The sequence below is a fragment of the Hippocampus guttulatus genome, chromosome 1 (genome assembly GCF_054856545.1).
Source record: "Hippocampus guttulatus isolate MCC_2025c chromosome 1, RoL_Hgut_1.0, whole genome shotgun sequence".
Classification (NCBI taxonomy): Eukaryota; Metazoa; Chordata; class Actinopteri; order Syngnathiformes; family Syngnathidae; genus Hippocampus; species Hippocampus guttulatus.
Genome location: NC_141261.1, coordinates 8,042,858 through 8,064,672, shown reverse-complemented (window position 1 = coordinate 8,064,672; position 21,815 = coordinate 8,042,858). Strand labels below are relative to the sequence as shown.

General features: G+C 43.3%; 1 protein-coding gene across 1 annotated transcript; it reads right to left on the bottom strand.

Moving 5' to 3' along the window:
- Positions 1-3,051: 3,051 nt before the first annotated feature.
- Positions 3,052-21,737, bottom strand: noc2l (NOC2-like nucleolar associated transcriptional repressor). Its single transcript, XM_086107309.1, has 18 exons — positions 21,497-21,737; positions 21,039-21,167; positions 20,779-20,962; positions 20,464-20,698; positions 19,695-19,785; positions 19,516-19,594; positions 19,256-19,366; positions 18,881-18,994; positions 18,608-18,796; positions 17,381-17,520; positions 17,137-17,248; positions 13,141-13,254; positions 10,992-11,093; positions 10,275-10,418; positions 6,982-7,095; positions 6,653-6,788; positions 4,386-4,478; positions 3,052-3,315 (listed from the first exon to the last, which is right to left on the bottom strand). The coding sequence occupies exons 1-18, from the start codon at positions 21,580-21,582 to the stop codon at positions 3,182-3,184; spliced, it is 2,307 nt and encodes a 768-aa protein (XP_085963435.1). The 5' UTR covers positions 21,583-21,737; the 3' UTR covers positions 3,052-3,181.
- Between the last annotated feature and the right edge of the window lie 78 nt (positions 21,738-21,815).

The window sequence follows — 21,815 nt, the reverse complement described above, 5'->3', positions numbered from 1 at the left end:
TCTTTCGGCTACAAACGCCTGACGATGCGTGGTCATTTTTTTTCGGCTAAAAACACCTTACTATACGTGGTCGTTTTTTTCGGCTAAAAACGCCTTCCTATTCATGGTCGTTTTTTTCGGCTCAAAACACCTTTCTATACATGGTCGTTTTTTTCGTCGAAAAACGCCTTACTATACATGGTCGTTTTTTTCGTCTAAAAACGCCTTACAATACATGGTCGTTTTTTCGGCTAAAAACACCTTACTCTACATGGTCGTTTTTTTTCGGCAAAAAACACCTAACTCTTCATGGTAGTTTTTTTCGGCTCAAAACACCTTACTATACACGGTCGTTTTTTTCGGCTAAAAACGCCTTACTATAATACATGGTCGTTTTTTTTGGCTACACATGATTCCTACACATGGTTGGGGGGTTTTCGGCGAAAAACGCCTTACTATACATGGTCGTTTTTTTTTCAGCTAAAAACACCTTACTCGTCATGGTCGTTTTTTTCGGCTCAAATCACCTGACTATACCTGGTCGTTTTTTTCGGCTAAATACGCCTTACTTATACATTGTCTTTTTTTGGTTGAAAAACGCCCTACTATACATTGTCGTTTTTTTCATCTAAAAACGCCTTACTATATATACATGGTCGGGTTTTTTTCGGCTAAAAACACCTGACTACACATGGTCGGGGGTTTTTTCGGCTAAAAACACCTTACTATACATGGTTGTTTTTTTCGGCTAAAAACGCCCTACTATACATTGTCAGGTTTTTTGGGCTAAAAACGCCTTACTATACATGGTTGGGGGGTTTTTCGGCTAAAAACGCCTTCCTATACATGGTCGTTTCTTTCGGCTAAAAAAGCTTTTCTGTACATGGTTGTTTTTTTCGGCTAAAAACGCCTTACTATACATCACTGGTGTCAAACTCATTTCACATTGTGGGCCACATACGGCCTCGGTAGATGTCAAGTGGGCCGGACCATTAAAATGATACCATACTTTGCTATAAACAACCAAAACAACATGTCTTTCCTTTGTTTTGGTATAAAGAAGCACAAGAACATTTGGAAAATGTTGAAATTTAATGAATGTATCTTTTACAAAACATTTCATGAAGCACCTTACATTTCCTTCAACCAATGTGCAATTTACTTTTATCATTCACATATATGCATTGCAACTGATCCCATTGATTAGACAACCTTTAACAAGTAATTGGTATTGAAAAATGTAGTCATGCACTTTATGATTAAACAAGATTTATAAAGAAAGGAAGTGTTAAACCATTTACACGTGCATATAAAATCTAAATGTAATCCCTGCCTACACCTTACAAAGTAAGGAGAGTGCTATTAAATGTGTAAATGTGAGAGTGCTATTGATAGCGTCTGCTGTCAAGGGTCTGTCTCAGTGACGGACTGAGGCTGCTGTTGTCTTCTTCTCTGGTCAAAACAGTGTCCCCCTAGCGGATACTCAATGAATTGTACCTTGTTAAAAATATTAATTCTGTGTCTTTTATGCATTTTTTTCATTTTTAAATTATCCTGCGGGCCTGATTGAACCTCGCGCATGTGTGTGTTTGTGTGTGTGATGAATGGAATTCCGCATCGGTGTGCTATTGTAAAACAAGGCTGCGTGTTGAAAAAATAAATTTGAAACTGCATTTAAGGGTGGCTCAATACTGGCTGGCCATATACGGGCCGGAGTTGTAAATTGATTTCTGGCCCAAATACTTCACTCCACAACTGGCCCTCATCTGGTTTGCCAGAGTCAAGCCAGTGCCTCCTTTGCCACTCCTGGGCCGTGTTCGGCCCACATGCATGATACCAGGGCCGACTCAAGGCCAGCTGTGCCAGCTTCATGCCGAATCCGGGCCAGATGCCTTTGCTGACTGGGTAGCAACCCGCATGCGCACATAACGTTATCTGTTGCATCCCCCCCAACACTGAGAAGAAAAACAAAATGAAAGTACATTAGAGGAAAGACACTCACGCACTTTTAAAGCGCCAGTTAGTCATCAACGTGGGTTTCCCTAGATGGATTTTGTTTGATTTCTTTATGATTTTTGCGGTCCTCTGGCCCACTTTATACCCATGGACAAAGGATTAGAGGCTCTATTCCCTCGTTGTGTCCGAGGACCGGCAACCCGAGGCCAAGGCCAAGGACCAAGGACTTGACTCCGAGGCCAAGGCCGAGGACCAAGGACCGCCCTTCGGTCCTCGAGGCCAAGGACCACTCGAGGAACACATCACTGATACACTCAGGTTGATTCTGCTTTATAATGGACCTTTACATTTTTCTGCCCATCATATGTCGCTGGCATGGATAGTAAAGAAATAATAAAACTAGTCAGAAGCAAATTTTAAGTAGAGATGGCTGTGTGTTCCGAAACTTATTTTTTAGGCTGATTCCCCCCGAAAATATCTTTCCCAGTACTCCCCCCCCCCCCCCCCCAGCACATCAGGTTCATGAGATATTTTCTTTTTTTTTGTTGCTTTCAAAAACTACCAGCAGGGTTACACATTGCACAATAACGACTGCTAAGCATTGGTGTTGTGTTCAGGCAACACCGAGGACAAACCTTTTTTTTCCAGGCTCGGTGTTTGGACGAGGGAAGCCGAGCGGCGAGCACGCAGGCAGGCGGGCCCAGCGAGAACTTGGCAGAGAAACACAGCAGCCTGTGTTGCCGCTCTCCCACCTGGGCCCGGCTTCTTGGCACGGCATCAGACGCCACCCCGCCAGGCCGGCACGCCTCCGCTGCCTCGGGCCTTGACGCCCACCTCCTGCCTAGTCTACCCCTCCCCACCTCCCCCACCACCACAAATCACCCCACCCTTTCTCCCTCCCTACACGCTGGCCTGAGGGAGCCCGGAGGTGTGCAACATGGACATGCAAGCGCACTACTGCTAGAAATTTGCATACTTACATACAAAAAAAGGCAAGTGGAGCATCAAATGTTCGGGTTACAAGACAAAGCCTGGGTAGCAGATTTGGGTTTGAAGACAGGGTTGGGGGTTCCAAAAGTGGTTTCCGCTTCCATATTACACAAGGCAAAACTGGGATTGTTTCAGCGGGTTTATGGTTTATAAAAGGACATGACAATGGATTTGTACTGTACAGAGAAGTCAATTCAACTGTCAAAAGCAAACGACATCTTATTAAACGGTGAAGTGGCTTTGCGCAATGAGCCTCTCAGTCGTCGTCGGACAGCTCCAGGTCCTCCACCACATCTTCGTCTCCTTCGGCCAGCTTGATGAGAGCAGAGGACGATAGTGGCTGAGGGGCCTTTGACACCTTTTCATCCTCTTTGTCCTCCTCTTCCTCATCTAGAACGGAGCGCGGAAAGAAATGTGAGTTTACGGTTTGGATATGACGAAAACAGTTTGGCAGCTAGGCGATTTTTGTCTTGCTTTTCTAACACCCTGAATTGGATTGATTTTAGAAAATACAGTCAGCCAATTGTCTTATCTGCGGAAATCTTGGAAGTTGGGTTCCAGATAATTATGAAAAATATTTTTGCAACGTGTCCCTAAAAAAAGGGACTATTAGGAGGGAGAAAACGGTTCATTTGACTGCCACGCGGCTGTAATTGGAAATCAAAGACCTACTTTTACAAGGGTCATTTATAATACGTGGAAAAAATAAATATGAGACAAATATTACAAGAAAGAAACAGAGAGAGAGAAAAAAATATATACATATATATATATATATATATACCTGTATATATGCGTCTGTGTGTGTAAAGGACTGAGCCAAAAATCAAAAATGTATCAAAAAAGTCTAAAAATAGTTTTAAAAAAAAGTCATAACACCACAAAACTACTATAAATATTTTAACCAAAAAAGGACAAACATGACAAAAAAACAGTTCAAATATTATAAGCATATAAAAAAAAAATATATATATATATATATATTTTTTTTTTAAATATATATACTGTATATTTTTTAAATAAATTCTCACATCCACTGCCAACGGGCCGTCCGAGCAGCTTCAACACCCATGAGTGACACTTAACCCGGTAAATGCGTGACCCAAGGTTGTATAAAAATATTGTTTCGTTTTAAAATGCGTATAGGGTTACTATACAGCAACGATGGCAAATTTCAGCAGAAAACCTTTATGTGTGCATGCGTGGAGGGGGTGGTTATTTTGATATTTTGAACCTTGGGCTGCGAGTACTGCTGTGTTAAAAATATCAGTTGCATACCGGGTTATAACAACATGATAGGGCAGAACGGTTAATTACATTCCGACATAATTGTGATTGGATAAGATGTGATTTTTCTAATCACAAAGGCTACGATCTGACTGGTCGTGGCTGCATTGAGTGCGGCACAAAAGGGGCAAAGCCACAAATAATACAAACTGTGCTCCTCATTTCACACCCACCTGAGTCTCCGTCACTCGTGTCAGACAGTCCTTCAAGATCTTCGTCGTCATCATCATCATCGTCGTCGTCATCATCATGGCTGCCTTTTTTATCTAGACACAGATAGAGACAGCGGCAAAGACAGAACATTACAAGCAGATACAAACCAAATTCTCCCCCCTCCCCCCCATGACTTTTCTCAAGTTTGCGTTGCTACATGGCTGACGTTCTTTGGAGACACCTCGATGTGGGCCAAGCATCAGAGGCAGCTGCAAAGCGTTTCTGCGTGCTTGCGTGTGTGCTTCCCCCACTCCTCCCAGAGATGGAACCCAAAGTCGATTACAGCCACTGCCGCTTGTACTGCACAAACACCCATGACGGTTTACTACTGGCAATTTCAGACATCTTCGGCTCACGGCCTATATATAGCAAATGCTGGCAGGTTTCGTAGCAACACTTATGATGGAGGTTCTGTGTGCGTGTGTGTGTGTGTGAAACAGCCAAAGGGACAACGGGGGTTCACAGGCTTTGAAGTTGAGGTGTGATGAGGGAGTTGCCGAGACGCACGCACACACGATGGAGCGGTTCCTCCAGTCTGCTACACTGTTTGCACGCACACACATATTAAATGCAGACACAAACACGGAGAAAAATATCAGGCACTTCTCTCGCCATCTAAAATCAATGGCATTGTGCTATTCACTGTGATTTTCTCACTGCTCCACTCTTGCTACCTTTAAAGTTTCCCCCCAAATGACCCGGAGGACTTCCAAGCCCTCCCCCATCCCCACCCCCAGCCCCTTTTCCCTACGCCAAAGCACCACACACATACACCACATCATTAGCCTCTCCTGCAAGTTCCAGGGCTGGCCGTGTCAACAAAGAAGCTTCTGAAGACTCAAGACTGGACAACGAGGTTTGTATTCGTGTGCTGTCATCTGTGCGTGTGCGCGCCAATGAAAGCAAGAGAGGAAGCCGCCACCTCTGGCTGTTCCACTGGTCTGGTTTGAATTAGGAACTCCCGCAGGGGAGCCGAGCCCGTACTTCCTGTCGACGGAGGTCAGTTTGTGTTTGTACTGGGCGGAGGAAAAGAGCAACCAAAGGGAGGGTGGGAGGCACGGAGGGGGACGGCTGCACGTGCGTTTGCAGGGACTCTCCCGACAATCAAGTCCAGATGCATTAAAGGGGGGGAAAAAAAACCTCCGCCGCCAACTCTTCTTTTTCTCAGTGACCTCGAAAAACCAGCCCCTTTTCCCGCCCCAACTTCTGTGGATGTGTTTCGAGGTGAAGCCCGGAGACAATTGCTCCAAAAGGACAAGGTACAAAACAGCAACGGGAGTTCAGGACACAAAAATATATATATTTTTTCTCCTCCAATCTAAGGTGGACGTTTACAGGTTGATGTACTTTACATAACACTAAAGTAAAACAAACAAAAAAAACAACGAAATAAAAGAAAACCTCTATGGCAACAAGCAGACTTTAGCTGACATCACCATTGGAAATTATACTCTGTCTGAATCAAAATATAGCAAAACACCGCCCCCCAGAGGCCAACATGGGTAATTTATCTTCTCTTTTTGCTTGGCCATACAGGTTGACCTCGCAGGTTGAATGCAATCCGTTCTGGGGCATTGCTTAACGCATCAATTCATCATTTTGCATTATTTAGAGCTGTCTCCATCAAATACATCTAATACTAGATTATTGTATCAATTAGTCCATCAGTCAATCAAAAAAAATCTGATAAAAGTATATTGTGGATGAAGGTGTATTAGAAAACCACCCCCCCGCCAATTACTATTAGCCAATTATTGTTTATTTGGTATTGCTTAGTGATTAAACATTAGAGGTTTGTATAATTTTAAGTTAATCAATGGCCCTAAACGAGAGCTGTTGAATTGTTTGATAATCAATTATTTGAGAAAATTAATTCATCAATACATTTTGACACCACTAATCACAATCGTCAAAACATTTATCGTCATATTTCCATTTTCAATATATTTTGATGTACACAAATATACACGTTTGTTAAAGTAACCCTCCCAAATCTGAGTAAAACATTAAATCAATCAAACACTTGCTTTGACAACCAGTGAGAATGTGTAGAGCAGTTGGACGACACTTTTTATAATTATAGCAAAAAGAAAAAAAAAAGGCAAAACAAATGCAGAGTTAATCACGTGCCGCCCAAGCTTCCACCTTCAACTTTTTGTGTGACTTTTGAGGGAGGCCTTTCTTTTCCCGACACCAAGCTATATTTCTACATGACTGATGCCCTCACCTTTAATTTTGAGTCCTGTATCGTCGTCATCATCCTCGGAGTCGCTTTCAAACAAGCCCTTGAACTCCTTTTTGTCCTCTGCTTTCTTCTCCTGAATCTTCTTACGCTTAATCTCTGGCAAATTCAGATCTTCCATCTTGACAAAGCAGAAAACAGTGTTAGGGCCTTTTTATTTTATTTTTTGCATTTTAGTCATAGAAAAGAAAGATTTTTGTTTCTTTATATGATTAACACTGGGCAAGATTGCCAGCCATGTGGCTAAAAAAGGCCTGAATTGATTTTTGAGATGTGTGGGGGGGAAAAAAGTTTGTGCTGTGTTGGATATTTACCCTTTCTTTGCCAGAGATCTCCAACAGAATTTCCTTCTCTCTCAACTTCTTCCATTGGATGTAGTATCTGCTGAGAGGAGTTCCCTCTTTCGCGGTCTCCTTCTCCCATGCCGCCTGAGGAGAGCGGAAGATCAAAACAGCTCATCTCCATTTACTTTACAGAAGTCAATAAAGAGCACAGAGGCATTCGAGATAGAGGGGAACTTCAAAATTAGACGACGATCGGCTCCATGACGCTTGTCGAACTTCGATTTGATGAACTTTCCAAACCCAAATTTCCCACTGAGATCTTGTATATTGGGAAGAGTATCTTCAATGGCGAATGATCTAACGCGACCACTCAAGTTTAAAGCGAAAAACAATCTCTCACACTGTATGAAAATGTTCAAATACTACACACTGCGTTGGCTAGTTGGCGGCTAGCTTAAGAAGCTAGCGTTATCAATCTACAACTTCCTTTGTAACGCACACCACAAAAGAACCTCTTTGTCGTGACAATAAGATATCATCAAAGTCTTAAAGTAAGGGCAATGAACAAACAGACAAACAAAAAAAAAAAGGACAAAATATTGCTAAAAAAACACAAACAAACAACACTTCCAGGTGGCTGCAGGTGATCATTTCTGACTATTGCTAACGTCAGACAAAAGTACTTGGGACACCACTGGAGTCCATTCTGCTAAAAAGTTAAAAGCCTGCTTCTTCACGATAACTTCCTTTGAACATTTTTTCCCCTCAATACATTTCTTCTCGTATCTCCTTTTATGGAAAGAAAAAAGGCAACGCGCACATGCGGATCCTTTGTTTTTGACTGATTAAGCAGTGCAGTGAAAATTGGGAAATAAAATCGCAGTTTTACAGTTCGTAGTTAGTGATTTGTCATAAATAAAAAACAAACAAACAAATAAATAAAATAGTACAGGCGGGCCCAGTGGTCGACTGCTTAGCTCGTTGGCCTCACAGGGGAGAGGTGCAGGGTTTGATGCCGGCTGCAGAGTTTGCATGTTCTCCTGGTGCCTGCGTGGGTTTTCTCCGGGTACTCCGGTTTCCTCACGCATTCCAAAAACATTTGTGGCAAGTTAATGGAACACTCCAAGTTGTCCTTAGGTGTGAGTGTGAGCGCGCATGGTTGTTCGTCTCTGCGTGCCCTGCGATTGGCTGGCAACCGGTTCAGGTGTCCCCCGCCTACTGCCTGAAGACAGCTGGGATAGGCTCCAGCACGCCCTGCGACTCTTTTGAGGATATGCGGGTCAGAAAATGGATGGACGGATGAAATAGTCGAGTAACTCAACATCTTAAATTCACTAATGGTGGGCATAACAGTTGTCGACAGAAATCCAAGTTCCGTATTTATCCCTGTTACTAACAAATAAAACACCATGATAGAGACAACAGTCTTGAATCACTAATTACGTTGGATCTCGGCCGAGCTCGAGTGGCAATAGCAGCTGAGGGGGCTGGTGGCCAGAAGGGGGCCGTGGCCTTTTGCACAGCAGCAGCAGCAGCAGCGGCGGCGGCGGCGGCGGGGTGACGTCCCCTTTCCCGTGCCTGCAGGGACACCTCCACCACTGCTCTGTTGACAGGAAGTGGATGCCACGGTGACGGCATCCAATGAGACAGCAGTGGCGGCGGCGGCGTTGAGACCGCTGCAGGAGCCAAGCTGTCCTTTCATTTAGCAGACTGATGCGTTTGCACATCTTATTGCCTCGTCTACTTATAAACACTGAGACCGTCTCTCGGTGACTATTTTAACGCAGCCGTGGAATTTGCGTAACGTCACAAATCTGGCACTGCGATTGATGGCAACTGAGGGACGATAATGGAATGATGTGACCTCTTATCCCATCGTGAATCTTGAGTCAGATATCCTGGAAAACCAGAAGGCTTACTTCGCTGATCCAGGTTATCCTCTGAAGATTGCATAACAATGCGTGCCCTTGACAGGCCCGATGTGACGCATCTGAACACCGAGTTCAAAGCGCGAAAAGAACAACTTCTTTGCAGCACCTGTTGCGAGCAATCAGCAAGCTCCTACGAAACTTTTGTGCATTCATACGTACATCCCTTCAAAGCAAAATCGTGCCTCAACGAGACTTCACAGTGGGAGAAGAAACGTGTCCAGCTATTTCTTTGTTTGAACCACCCAAACGTTTGGAATTTGTTGAGTTCAACCAAAATCATGGTGGAAAAAAATAGTGCTCCGAAGTTATAACCACAACATTTTTTGGAATTCAAACCACGTGTGACATCTGCATATTACGCAAGCTGCCTGCGGACCCCACAGGACCTCATTTATTTCAGTATTAAAGGATTGACAGCATGATTGTGTTTCATCGTCATGTTAGTCAGGAAATGATCCACGGATGTCTGAACCGAAGTGGATTTCACGTTCTCTATCACACGACCTTACTGGTTGACTTCTTTGCATATGTTCAGTGTTGTTTTTTTTTTCTCTCTCTAAATCAGATGGAGGTTGCCCCTCATTTGATTAATACTTCACAGTTACTTGAAATTAATGCTCGACTAATACTAAATTCATTCCTTGTAGTTCATAAAGGGGCGGCCCGGTAGTCCAGTGGTTAGCACGTCGGCTTCACAGTGCAGAGGTACCGGGTTCGATTCCAGCTCCGGCCTCCCTGTGTGGAGTTTGCATGTTCTCCCCGGGCCTGCGTGGGTTTTCTCCGGGTGCTCCGGTTTCCTCCCACATTCCAAAAACATGCATGGCAGGTTGATTGGACGCTCTAAATTGTCCCTGGGTGTGAGTGTGGGCGTGGGTGGCTGTTCGTCTCTGTGTGCCCTGCGATTGGCTGGCAACTGATTCAGGGTGTCCCCCGCCTACTGCCCGAAGACGGCTGGGATAGGCTCCAGCACCCCCCGCGACCCTAGTGAGGATCAAGCGGTTCGGAAAATGGATGGATGGATGGATAGTTCATAAAGGTTTCATGATGCTGATAGGATCAGCTCTGAAAACAAATCACTCTAAATGGTGTTCATCTCAATGGATACTTTTGGTTTAAAAGTTTATCATATTGCAGTCATGATGGATTCTGGTCAAACTGGAAGATTCCACGGTATTCTGTCTCTTTCAATCATTCTGGGTGGATTCTGGTAATAAGATGCATTAATGTCTGTATAACTTTTTTGTGGGCTGATGTTCACCCACGCCGATACTTTAAAAAAAAAAACAATGAAAAAAAATCTGTCTTGAAATATGTTTCTAAGAACATCTAATAGGAAAGCAATCACAATAAAGCAAAACACCACCAATAATAAGTAAAATGGTCTCCACTCACCACAGCGCTAGAATCAGCCACTCCAAAGGTGGCATTTTGTCGTTTTGCTGTGATGTGGTTGCTGTTCTCTCGCACCTTCTCAAGAAGCTGGCGCACTGACTTGCAGTAATTGGCCACTTTGCATTCTTTCAGGAACACTTTCAGCTGGAAGAGGGAAAAGGGTTTTTGTTGGGGGTGGTGAGGAAAAACAGCACTTGGACACGGCTTGCTGGATCCATTTTTTTTTAAATGATAGGCAGCACCTGAGCACGATTATTAGTTTGTTGAAATAAAAATATAATTGATGTGTCCACTACTGACAAGGTGCAACCCAAAATACATCTTACTTATTTTCTCATGAATCCCAATGGACGAAGGGATGAAAGCACAATTAAAAGTGTCGTTGCTATCTGTAGTTTGTGCGCGTGCGCATCTTCTTCACTCCCGCTTCTTGCATTGTGAAATACCATCACACAAAGGAGGTCGAAAAGTGCTGATTTTGTGCTTGTGTGGTCTACTCGACACAAAACAGCGGCACGGAAAAAGGCAAGGCAACAAAGTCATCCTACTGAGGTAATCAAATTAGTCACCATTGTTTTGGAAAAATCCCTTCAATAGCTGAACATTTGCCATGTCCTTCCAACATGAAAAGTGCACATTTCCTTGAACGGAGTTCAACATCTCAGCAGAGGTTACAGAGACTTGGTGACGACCACAGCAGCGATTATTGCGCATTACCTGAAAGACGGTGGGCAGAGCGAGCTCTGGGAAGCCGATGGAGCTGGCCTGAGTGTGGAAATATTCCAGCATCAAGTCATAGAGCTGGTCGATCAATCCATCCTACGGCAGGGTAAAACCAAACAAAGAAAAAAAAATGTTTCATACAACATTAGATGTGATTCTGTGTCGTGCACGTAGTTTCCCACACGAAATAATCTAACCGTATTTTCCGTTCTATAAAGGCGCACCTAAAGGCATTCAATTTTCCCAAAAGCCGACAGTGCGTCCTATAATCCGATGTGCCTTATAAATGGTGTACAGTCTCTTTATATTCCTCGATGAGTTGTTTCCTTGGTCGTGTTCCGATGCCATCTAGTGGTGATTATTAGCAGGAACCAAATGTAACCAAAAGGGTTCTTTTGCCTGACACGAACTGACGTGAGCATTTGCCAAGACACACTCAAATACTTTGTGAGCTCCGCGCAGCCATTATGAAACAAAGATAATACAAAAGGAATAGTTAACTACTGACTAAACGAAAGAAAGAAGCAAGACGTCTAAGGATACTTAGCCTCTTGTTGATGTGAGCCCACGAGGTTTGTGTGCCTTTTTGTTGAAGCAATTGTCTTCATAACTTTTGTCTTTCATTGTTTTGTAATGCCATTTGTAATTATACGTTTCATGTCTGTGACCAGGTTTCACTGTTACAGCTGCAGCGGTTGAGAAGGCTCTATATAAAGAAATTATATTCTTCTCTATATAAAGATATTAAATCGTATTCCCTTTAGCTTATGCATAGCGAAACTGCAGCCGCTGTTATAGCTTCTATTCTATGTGCCTTATAATGCAGTGCGCCTTACATATGAAACCTGTTTTAAAATATGCCATTCATTGAAGGTGCGCATTACACTCCGAAGCCCCTTATAGTGCAGAAAATACGGAAATAGGCACGTAACTGGCCATCAAGGAAACTTCCAAAAGGAAGTCATTTTTTACGTCAAGACACAGCGTTTTTCATATCACAAATTCAACTTTTTTTTCCCCTTTTCATTGAAAACAACCTATTTTACCAAGATGCAAACGACATTCGTTAAGAGGCAACGTCTAGGTTTATGTCGAAACATTCAGGAAGAGACGACAGACCATGAGTTTGTGCGTCAGGTGACCATAACAAATAATTGGGGGAATAATCCCAGAGGCCCGCGCTGCACTCCTCTTGGCTGCAGCACTAAGTGTGGTGCCTTTTGGGGCAGATTTAGAGGCCTTGAAGGGGGGCTTTGAGTGCTCAATCCTGTGATGTGCGCAAACACACGCACACAGTGTCAGATGTGTAACATGAAAGCAACTTTAGCCAAGGCCTGAATGACTCATCAGGATCAGCTGCTCTTTCTCCGTGCAACAAAAATCGGATGCACATGTCCAACTGTGGCCATCTGTGCCCTTCAGTTTACACCAAAGCGACAAGCTGTCTTATACTGTGCATGTACAACGGTTTGCATTTGAAATCAATCTTCTTACAGCCCATATCTCACTCAGGAGAAAAGGTTTGTGAGTGTGAGCGCACGGCCCGAACACCGTCAGGGTTCGTTCAAGATTGCAAAGACGTTCATGAATAGTTGTAATGGTCCCAAAGACAGTATAAGATGATCAAAATGTCTTTGTGCCGCTCAGTATGACATGGATTTGAATGTTACACATCAAAAATGAACTTTTTTTTAAAAAAATGACTCAAAAAAATTGGAAGTCTCCTAAATACCACAAATCCATACTTAAAATTCATAGACAAATGAACACTTAACATATTCAGCAGGATTTTCTTCACAATTTGCAAACAAAACATTAAAAAAAAAACCTTTCTGCCCTATTCTCTGAGTTTCCTCTATTTCAGGGGTAGGAAACGTCGGTTCCTCAAGAGCCATGTCTGGTCTGCTTTCGATCCCTCCCTACTCCAATGCACTTGATTCAAATGATAAGCTCGGCAGCAAGCTCTGTAGAAACCTGAAACGATCAGGACTCTTTGAATCAGGTGTGTTGGAATAGGGAGAGCCCTAAAACAGGCAGGATATGGCTCTCGGGGAAGTGGGGTTCCCTACCCCTCCACGATTTAAAAGATGCTGTTATTGTTGATTGTGATGTTCACAGAGTCTTTTTTCAAAGCGTTAGTTACCCGGTAAGCTTTCTCCATCAGGTTGACTTTGTTCAGCTTCAGGATGACGGCAAAGTTGATGGGCCTTTTACTCATTCGTCCTGGTTTCTTGTTAAAGTCCACCTGCTGAAAGATCTGTGAAGGAAAGCAGGAACAGGAATTGTGAGCCGGTAGCTTCAACGTCATCGTGGACAAAAATGCCACCGTGGACGTTCGGATCATTCTAAATTGTCTACCAGTTTACTCAACTGTTCAAATGCCACAATGATCTAAAATTTTTTAAAAATGCCATCCGGGTTGCTATAGGGGTGGGCAGGCATTTTGTTTTCAATGTTTTCTCCTGTTAATGTTTGGCAGAGACCTGTGTTGGATTTTCATTATTTCTGGTTTAGTTGAGTTATGCTTTTTACTGTCCAAGCTTAAATAAGTTGATTTTTGTTTCGACTGCAATTGTTGTGTTCGCCCTGAGGAGTGGGGAAAGAGGCACCTTTCATGTGATGTAATCCAATCATAACGTTGTTGGAAGGTCAGTGCCAAGCAGCGTTTACTGCGGCATTTTACTCGGGCACCACTTAAGACTGAGCTTTGAGCTACATAGTTAAAGAACAGCAGCTGCAGCTCGATTTTGGTGTCCATCTTTACGTGGTACCGGGCAAAACGAGAGTCCCGGATCAGAGCTACGCAAACGATTTTGCACAAGACGTGTCCTAGGCCGCAGGGTTGCTGAAAAATTTAGATTGGCAATATAACCCTGTTTCCACAAATCCAGTTAATTTCAGAATGGCACATTCGTTGTTTTCAAATTCATCAAAAGTTCACCTGCCCCAAAACACTTGCGTTGGCCTCTTTTATACGAGAGAGACAAAGCACAACAAGGCGGGCGAAATGAGTGTTGGGTGTTGAACTTATTTATCTGATGGAATTCCCTTACAGGCAGGCAGGCGCCGCCCCGCCTCTTGCGTCCATGACACTACCCTTGAAGGCGAAAAATGGCAGGGTCAACTTAACTCCCCGATTCAACGTTGATGCCATTTAAACAGAACTGCGACACTGGAAAAACTACCGGTTTTAACTGCAATTTCAAAGGGGCTAGTGATATGACACTTACAAAGTGTGGAGCCAGAGCAGAAATTGTCCAATGGCCACATTACAGGATGAAACAACAAAACACCGCATGCCCGCCATTGTTGCCGCAATGATGTCACGTTATTTACATAACTTATAAATTGATGGCCATCCCACCAACAGGGCCTAACAGGGCCTGCCTGTTGGTGGCAAATGCAAACCAGATCAAAGTTACAAACTATATTATAGAAAAATCAAGTGACGTGCATATCGCTTGGTGGAAACACGGCATTGTATTACAAGGCCAAGCACGTTGTGGAAGCTTTCCAAATATGAAAAATAGAGAACTATGGTTTCATAGAGTAGACATTTGTATAGAAGAGTGTACATCAATGGATAGCACTGTTTTCAAAATATGAAATACTGTACTAGTCGACTGGCTTCAAAATGTTCAAAATATTATTTGGTTTGAAAGGGTACTCACACACCGCAATGTGAACAACCTCCAAGCAAAGCTGGAAGCGGTGGACTGACGTTATAAATAAAACCATCAAGTTTTACTATGACAAGAATAAAGTGAACATTTTACGAGATTCAAATTGTAGAATGCAAAAAAAAAAAAAGTAATCATTTAACGACAGTTTGGATGTGATACTTTCAGCATCGCCCTACATTCAATTTGGCGTCCTATCAGGTGAGACCTTAGTATAATCGTAAATTTAATTTCCCCTTGAGGTATTAAATCGAGGCTGTACAGTGAGCAAGTAGTTAGCAGAGCCACTTCGCAGTTCCGATGTCTGAGGTACGAATCTGGGCACCGGTTTTGCGGGGTGGAGTTAGGATAGGTTTTTCTGCAAGTCCTCCGTTTCCTTCCACATTCCAAAAACAAGACAGAATCGTTCTTTGGTGTGAATGTAAGTGTTTTTGTCTATATGTGTTCTGCAATCGACTGGCTATCACTCCCGCCAGATGGCAGCTGGTATAGGTTTCAGCACACCTGCAAGACGGCAACGAGGATAAGTGGTAGAGGAGATTGATGGATGGATAAGATTAAAAAAAAAAAGTAGTTGATGAAATCATCAAAACCATGATGGGTTTAATGTGTTTACTAATACAAAACAATAGAGACTAAAATATCCCGCTGGTTGAGTACAGCCTAACATTCATTTCCCGACTTTGCGCCACGGTCATGCAGCACATTCTTCAGCAGTGAGAGAACATTCCAGGCAGCGCATCGACTTTTCGTCCACATGCTTTCGCCTTCTGCTCATGGCGCGCACGTGAAAATGTGCTGTGTACGTGTTTGAAGCTATTTCTGACACCCGCTTATCATTGTGTGGTTCTGTGCGCCTGTGTGGTCGTTAATGTGCTCAGTGTGTGCGAAGCAGAACGGCGTCGCTGGCCGCTGCTGTCTCGATAAACAGAGGATGTGGTGGCGGTCTGAGGGGAGGGGTGGGGGCACGGGGAAGTGGGACAGCATGGACCAACCCTGATGCATGCATACATACATGCACACACACGCCAGCGCGCACACACTGCCGATGTGAAAGCTTCAACTTATACACCCCCATGGTGAGGCAAGAACGCATACAGACACAGCAGAGGACGGGGCGGGGGTGGAGGAGGTTGGGGTTCTGCCACTGCTGCCCTAATTAAATCAGTAGCAGTGCACCTCAGCTTACCTTGAACAAAAGGAACCATAAATGAGTAAAAGCAGACGAAAAAAATGGGCATCAGAAATGGTTTTGATGTCGGGATGTAGTTGGGGGAGAAGGAGGAGAGTTCGCTAAATGGGGCATGGCCTCTGCATGAAAGTACGGGTAAGAACGGGGTGTGTGGAGTAGGGCAGAGGCAGACAGGATGTGGTCTGCGCAGTGGGCTGAGACCAGAGTGTGAACCAAAACCGCGACTTTATCGCTTTTGTCAAACTGCTACACGCACAAACCCACACAAAGACCACTGCTATAGGGGGAAGTTTAGTCGTTGCTGGCAGCAAAAAGCTCTCTCTTCCCTCAGACCAAGCACAACACCCGACGCTGTAAGTTGTCAGTTAGTGACGCACGATTTAAGGCAACAAAGCTTTCCTGTTGCTCACAAGCACACTCGCCTAAGGACAGACACCCGCCACTGGTTGTCTTCCACATTAACTCATTCAACGCCAGCCGTTTTTTCTCAAATCGGGAGAGCCGGTGGCAGCCATTTTTGATCACTTTGACTAATTTTTGAAAGCCTACAGAAAATTGGGTTCTCTAGCTATACAAGCGTGGAACCGACCAAGTCACCAGGATTGTAACGGCTCAAAATTCCGCTGCAGGCATGATGTATTTTGCAAAGCGGACACTGATTATTAGAAGGTATCTACCGTGTCTCCAAAGTAACGCTACGTAAATGACAACCACTGTGATACAAATATTCACCATTCAGAGTTGATTTTCAATGCACAATTCGTCAGCTGAATATCTTTGTATGAAATTCATGAAGCTCTTCAAATTCTTTTTTTTTTTTACTTGAGTGGTCAGTGCTTGGTGCAAAGGTACCACTTCAATAAAAAACAATGGACCACGACATTTAACAATCTCTTGCGAACACAGCGGTGCGTGAACTACCTTTATTTATTCAGAGCACACCGAAGGAAGGTTTGATTTAAAGCATATATCAATGTGACCTGGTTTTGAACAAGTTTATTTTTGGGCTCTCGTACTGCATTCCTGGACCACATTTTCTGAGAACCACCCATCAACAAAAGGCACTCGCCCTTCTTGTCTACGTTTATCTTGAATGGTCAAAATCCCGACATTCTGGCGCCTTATTTTTAGGTGTTAAAAAAAGTACATTTCAGGATCACTGGAGAAAAACTACATGAAAAAAAACAATGGAAGCTGTAGGCAACTTTGGCCACATAGATATATTTGAAGAGGACAAATACGGCACGACAGTGGCATGGAATCTCACCTCGATGAGGAAAGGAAGAACTGGCACAAATGTATTGGTACTGCCTGATAGTTGTGTGAGAGCTCTGCAACAATGCATCCTCAGAGGATAATATCTTGCCGTGGGGACCAACCTGTTGAGGGACACAACACAGTGATCATCGTCGCCACCTGCTGGTGGTGAAACATACAGCAACTTTTTTTGCTGCATTCTTGAAAAAGGAGAACATTGGACAACATTCCTGCGGTAAACTCGAAGTACTTACTTGATGGTACCAATGATAACTTGGCACAGTGGATAGATGAGAGGGTGAAGGACGTCACTGGGGTGCAGGGTGCCGAGGACACGACACCACAGGTAGAGACAGTGGATGTACTGCCAGTTGTACACTGACTGGTATGTTTCCTAAGGAACAGACAAAGGCAGAGTTTCAAAGAGCCCTTCTCAACTCTCTTAATGACAATGTTCCTAGACCGTTATGGCTGTTGCTTCTCATGGTATGTGTGTGTGTGTGTGTAAGAAACTCATTCCTCTCAAATTCAATGAAACTAGTAATATGAAATATATTACATTTCGCAAATATATATCCGACATAATTCATTGCAAATTATTTTTGCGGAACCCCAAATTTAGGTGTGCGGACCCCCCCCCCCCCCTACCCCTTTTGAAAACCACTGTCTTAAATCATTTCCAAACACTGAGACCTTGTAATTCAATATGTCTTCAAATTAAAATTCAAGCATGAACTGGACGTTGCTACCAGGCAAGACTCCTGACTGGCCTTCTTAAATCATGCTTTTTGTCTCAATGACTTTCCTCTGGTTTTAGGAGGGTTGAATTGCCATTGGTTAAAGATTTAGGATGACTTAACCCACAGTGATGACGTTTTATTTAAAAAAAAAAAAAACTGAGATGAGTGATAACGTATTGATGGAGCAAATGCAACCTCAGAGTGGACCAAAAAAAAAAATTACCGTATTTTCACGACTATAAGGCGCCATTAAAAGTCTAAAATTTTCTCCAAAATGGACAGGACGCCTTATGATGCGGAGCGTCTTGTCTATGCGCTGAGTTCCAAAACCTGACTGACACGTATTCCATTGTACGATGGCTAAATAAAATACAACGGAACTCAGTTTTCCGTTGCCTTTTTAAAAACGTGTTTTTAGCTTGTATCTGTGTCTTGGCATGCTACCGTATGCTTCAAGCTAACGTGTTTTTAGCGTGCGCGCATGCATGCCGTATGTTTAAGCTGGCGTATGTTTTACCACTTTAAAATTGCGCCCGATAATACAGTGCGTTTTGTCTATGTGTAAAATACAGAAATAGCACCCATTAATGAGACTGCGCCCAACCATACGGTGCGTCGAATGGTCGTGAAAATACGGTACATGTGAATTCTGAATCCCATTCTTTTGAGGATTACATTTCAAATTCTCCTTTGCTTTGGTAGTCTGCCCTCCTAAACCCTTTCACATGATGGGAGACCAACCGTTTTATTCATGGTCATGGCATTCCTTAGGTGGATGGCGAGCTGTCGGATGTAGACAAAGGCATGCTGGTAAGTGGCCTGCGTGTCCTGGGCGTACATCTCCGTTAGGGTGCGCTGCATGAAGTTGATCATGGGCAGTGCATTGGGGGACGTGAACTTGCAGTTTTGCACATACGAAATGTACATTTGCTGGAGGGAGGACAAAGTGACATTTTATTTCTTGACATTAATCCACGTTGAGATAACATCTCAATGTGTCTTTTTGTTACTCACCTTCAGAATGGGGACAAGGTAGTTTTCTTGCTTGTGTCTGCAGATTTTGTTGAGGGCCAAAAAGGCAAGGACCCGACATGTCTCCTCTCCAGTGCTCCATTGCTTTATCAATTGCTGAACACAGGCAAACGTGACGTGGATGAACAAAAACATTAAAACTATGACACCGCAATAATCGAGCTTCGTGCAATGCTGGCGGTGGTGATTTTTTTATTCATTTCCTTTTCAGAATCAGAATCATCTTTATTGGCCAAGTATGTAGAACACAAGGAATTTGTCTCCGGTATAACACGCTGCATTAGTATCATCGTAAACAACGATTTTAGAGATTAACAAAGTATCGTGATGCTACCCTCCATCTGACAACAATCCTACCTTAACCAGGTGCCGACACGGTTTGGGAAGACAAAGAAAATAAGGGACGAGTTGATTGGCGTGTCGCAGGACAGCGCTGATGACTGTGGCCTCTGTTAGACAGGATAGCAACTGTGGATGGAGAACATCAATGAAAAGAGAATGCAAGTGTTTTTTGTAAAGCTGCAGAGAATACAGCAAGTCACAGAAGAGGCACAACTTCGGAATTGATCAGCTGTTTCTCTGTCATCTAGATCACACAATAATGCCAGCCAACCAACCTGAATAACGCCACTGAGATACAACTTGATGTCTACTTGGTTCTTCTGCCATTTTGGGCTAGTTTGTGGTAGCACCAGCCTACAAGCAACAGCAACAGAAGAAAGTCATTGATTTATTTCCATCAGCCCTGAAATACGCAGAGGCGTAGAATTTGGCAGATTGGAAACTCCCAGACTACCGTTTTGAGTCTGTATCTGCCTTTAAATTGAGCATCTGCTGGAAGGCACCGTGGATGTCTCGGATGCAGAAGAGGACCAGGGAATTAAACACTGCAGACAGAGTTGGGGAAAAATTACGACATTACTGTTACACCAATAAAAGCAGACCAAAGGCAGTTGGAAGATAACATTGAGCTACCATCTACTGGCTGTTCAACATTCACAAACTCACATGTTCACAGATTATTTTTGGAACCAATCCTTCGCTAGCCGATTATCTTGCCGAGATGTTCATGCATTAATTTGGCGCCACCTGCTGGAACCGTGGTATTTGGTTTCATTCTTTGATGGCTGGTCCTCCACGTTATCCCCAATTAGGTGGCTGACCCTGACAGATACAAATGGCTTGCTACTTGAAGTCACCATGAAGGTGGAGTGGGAGGGGTGGCGTGAGAATATGGGCTCATGTAGTTTGATTTGCTTAAAGATGTTTGCAAAATGTCAATGACTCTGCATTCTTGCCGTTTTGACTAATACACAGAGGCAGCACAGCAGCATATGCATATTAGCCATGAATAAGGACTATGAGTCCAAATTGAACTCGTTTATTGACACGGATGAATTTGCCGTAGCGATACGAGTCACAGCATTTGATGACGTTTTTGTAGTGTCTTGAGTGATCTTCCAAAGAATGTATTCATAATCATTTTGCATGGAGTTCAACCCCAAACTAGATTAGTCCTTAAACCCGGAGTTACAATATCACCACATAAAATGAGTGGGTCTTACCTGAACTCTCATCCACCTTGTACTTGCATTGGGTAGCTCCTTCACCCTTAGTCGTAGCAACGGCAGCCTTGAAGGCTTGGGTGATTTCTCTGAGGAGGCGGGAGGAAGGTCCCTTTTTTAGGGAAGCTTTCCAATCGCGGATCATTTTTTCAGTGATTTTAATGGCCTCGTCTGTCTTCTTGGATTTCTTAGAAGCCTTTTGAGCACCCTCAACCTCCTCTTCATCGCTGGCCTCCTAGATGTAAAGGATGATTTTGTAGTTGGGGAATAATTTATGAACTGACAATAAATTTTAAACACTGGTGTCAGTCCCACCTCCAACGTAGATGGCAGTCTGTGGTAATTGTCCTCATCCTCATCCTCAGAGCTATCCGTGTCATCAAAATTCAGGAGGTTCTTGTCATTTTCCTGCAGAAACTTGTAAAACTCTGGATCTTTATTTTTTAATCTGGACAACTGGTCCTTGTGCTGGGACGATTTACCCATCTTCACTTCATCCCTAATTAGGGGGGAAATGCATTGTTTTAGGACAGCGTTTGGATTCATACATTTGAATCAACAAGTATGGTCATTACTTATTATCTTTCCTCTTGTCCTTTTTCTTCTGTCCATTTTGCTTGGGGGATTTGTCTTTAGTCTCCTCTTCATCATCTGACTCCAATCCATACCGCAAGAACTCATCGAAACTGAGGTCCTCTAGTTTTCTACGACAAACATAACATCTCTATAATCACCTCCGTATACGGAGGAACAATAGTTTCAAGTATCGTCATCAAAAAGAAGCAGGGTCGGTACATTGCATATGCAGTATAGATAACACGTCCGATTGATTGTTGATAGCAACCGCTAGCAAGACTCCTTCAAGCTAGCACATCAGTCATGTTAAAGTAACTCAATTTCACTGTCCAATATTGCCAAAACATAACATCCAATATTAATGCCAAAATATAACATCCAGTATTATCCTAAGAATGACAAAGAAATGTATGACAAACTTTTACAAATAAATATACATCTGAAAAATAGCACGCACCGTTTCCCTGCCATGCTGTTTTCAACATGTGACGCCGAACTTCCTTTACCCACAATGCACCGGGGTCTGTTGATTTTATGTTTCATGGGCAACTACTGAGGCTTTCTCATAGATTTTTGCTTAAGATCTTAAACAATTAGCGCGTGATTCCCTCAGATATGTACAGTCGTTGAAAAACCATAGATGCTACATTTATCAGCAGTGAAATATGTTTACAATGTGTAGTTAGTGTATTCTAAAATAAAAAAAATAAAACGCTCGGCGCGCACGAGAATCTTAAAATTTTCGAGTTGTGTTGTGACGCTACATATGAGCTTTA

Coding starts and splice junctions, on each gene's coding strand:
- noc2l (XM_086107309.1), bottom strand. CDS start 21,582: ATGAAACATAAAATCAACAGACCCCGGTGCATTGTGGGTAAAGGAAGT. Junction 17,249..17,380: donor GTTATCATTGGTACCATCAA/GTAAGTACTTCG, acceptor GTCCCTCAACAG/GTTGGTCCCCACGGCAAGAT. Junction 6,789..6,981: donor AGATCTCTGGCAAAGAAAGG/GTAAATATCCAA, acceptor TGCTTTGTCAAG/ATGGAAGATCTGAATTTGCC.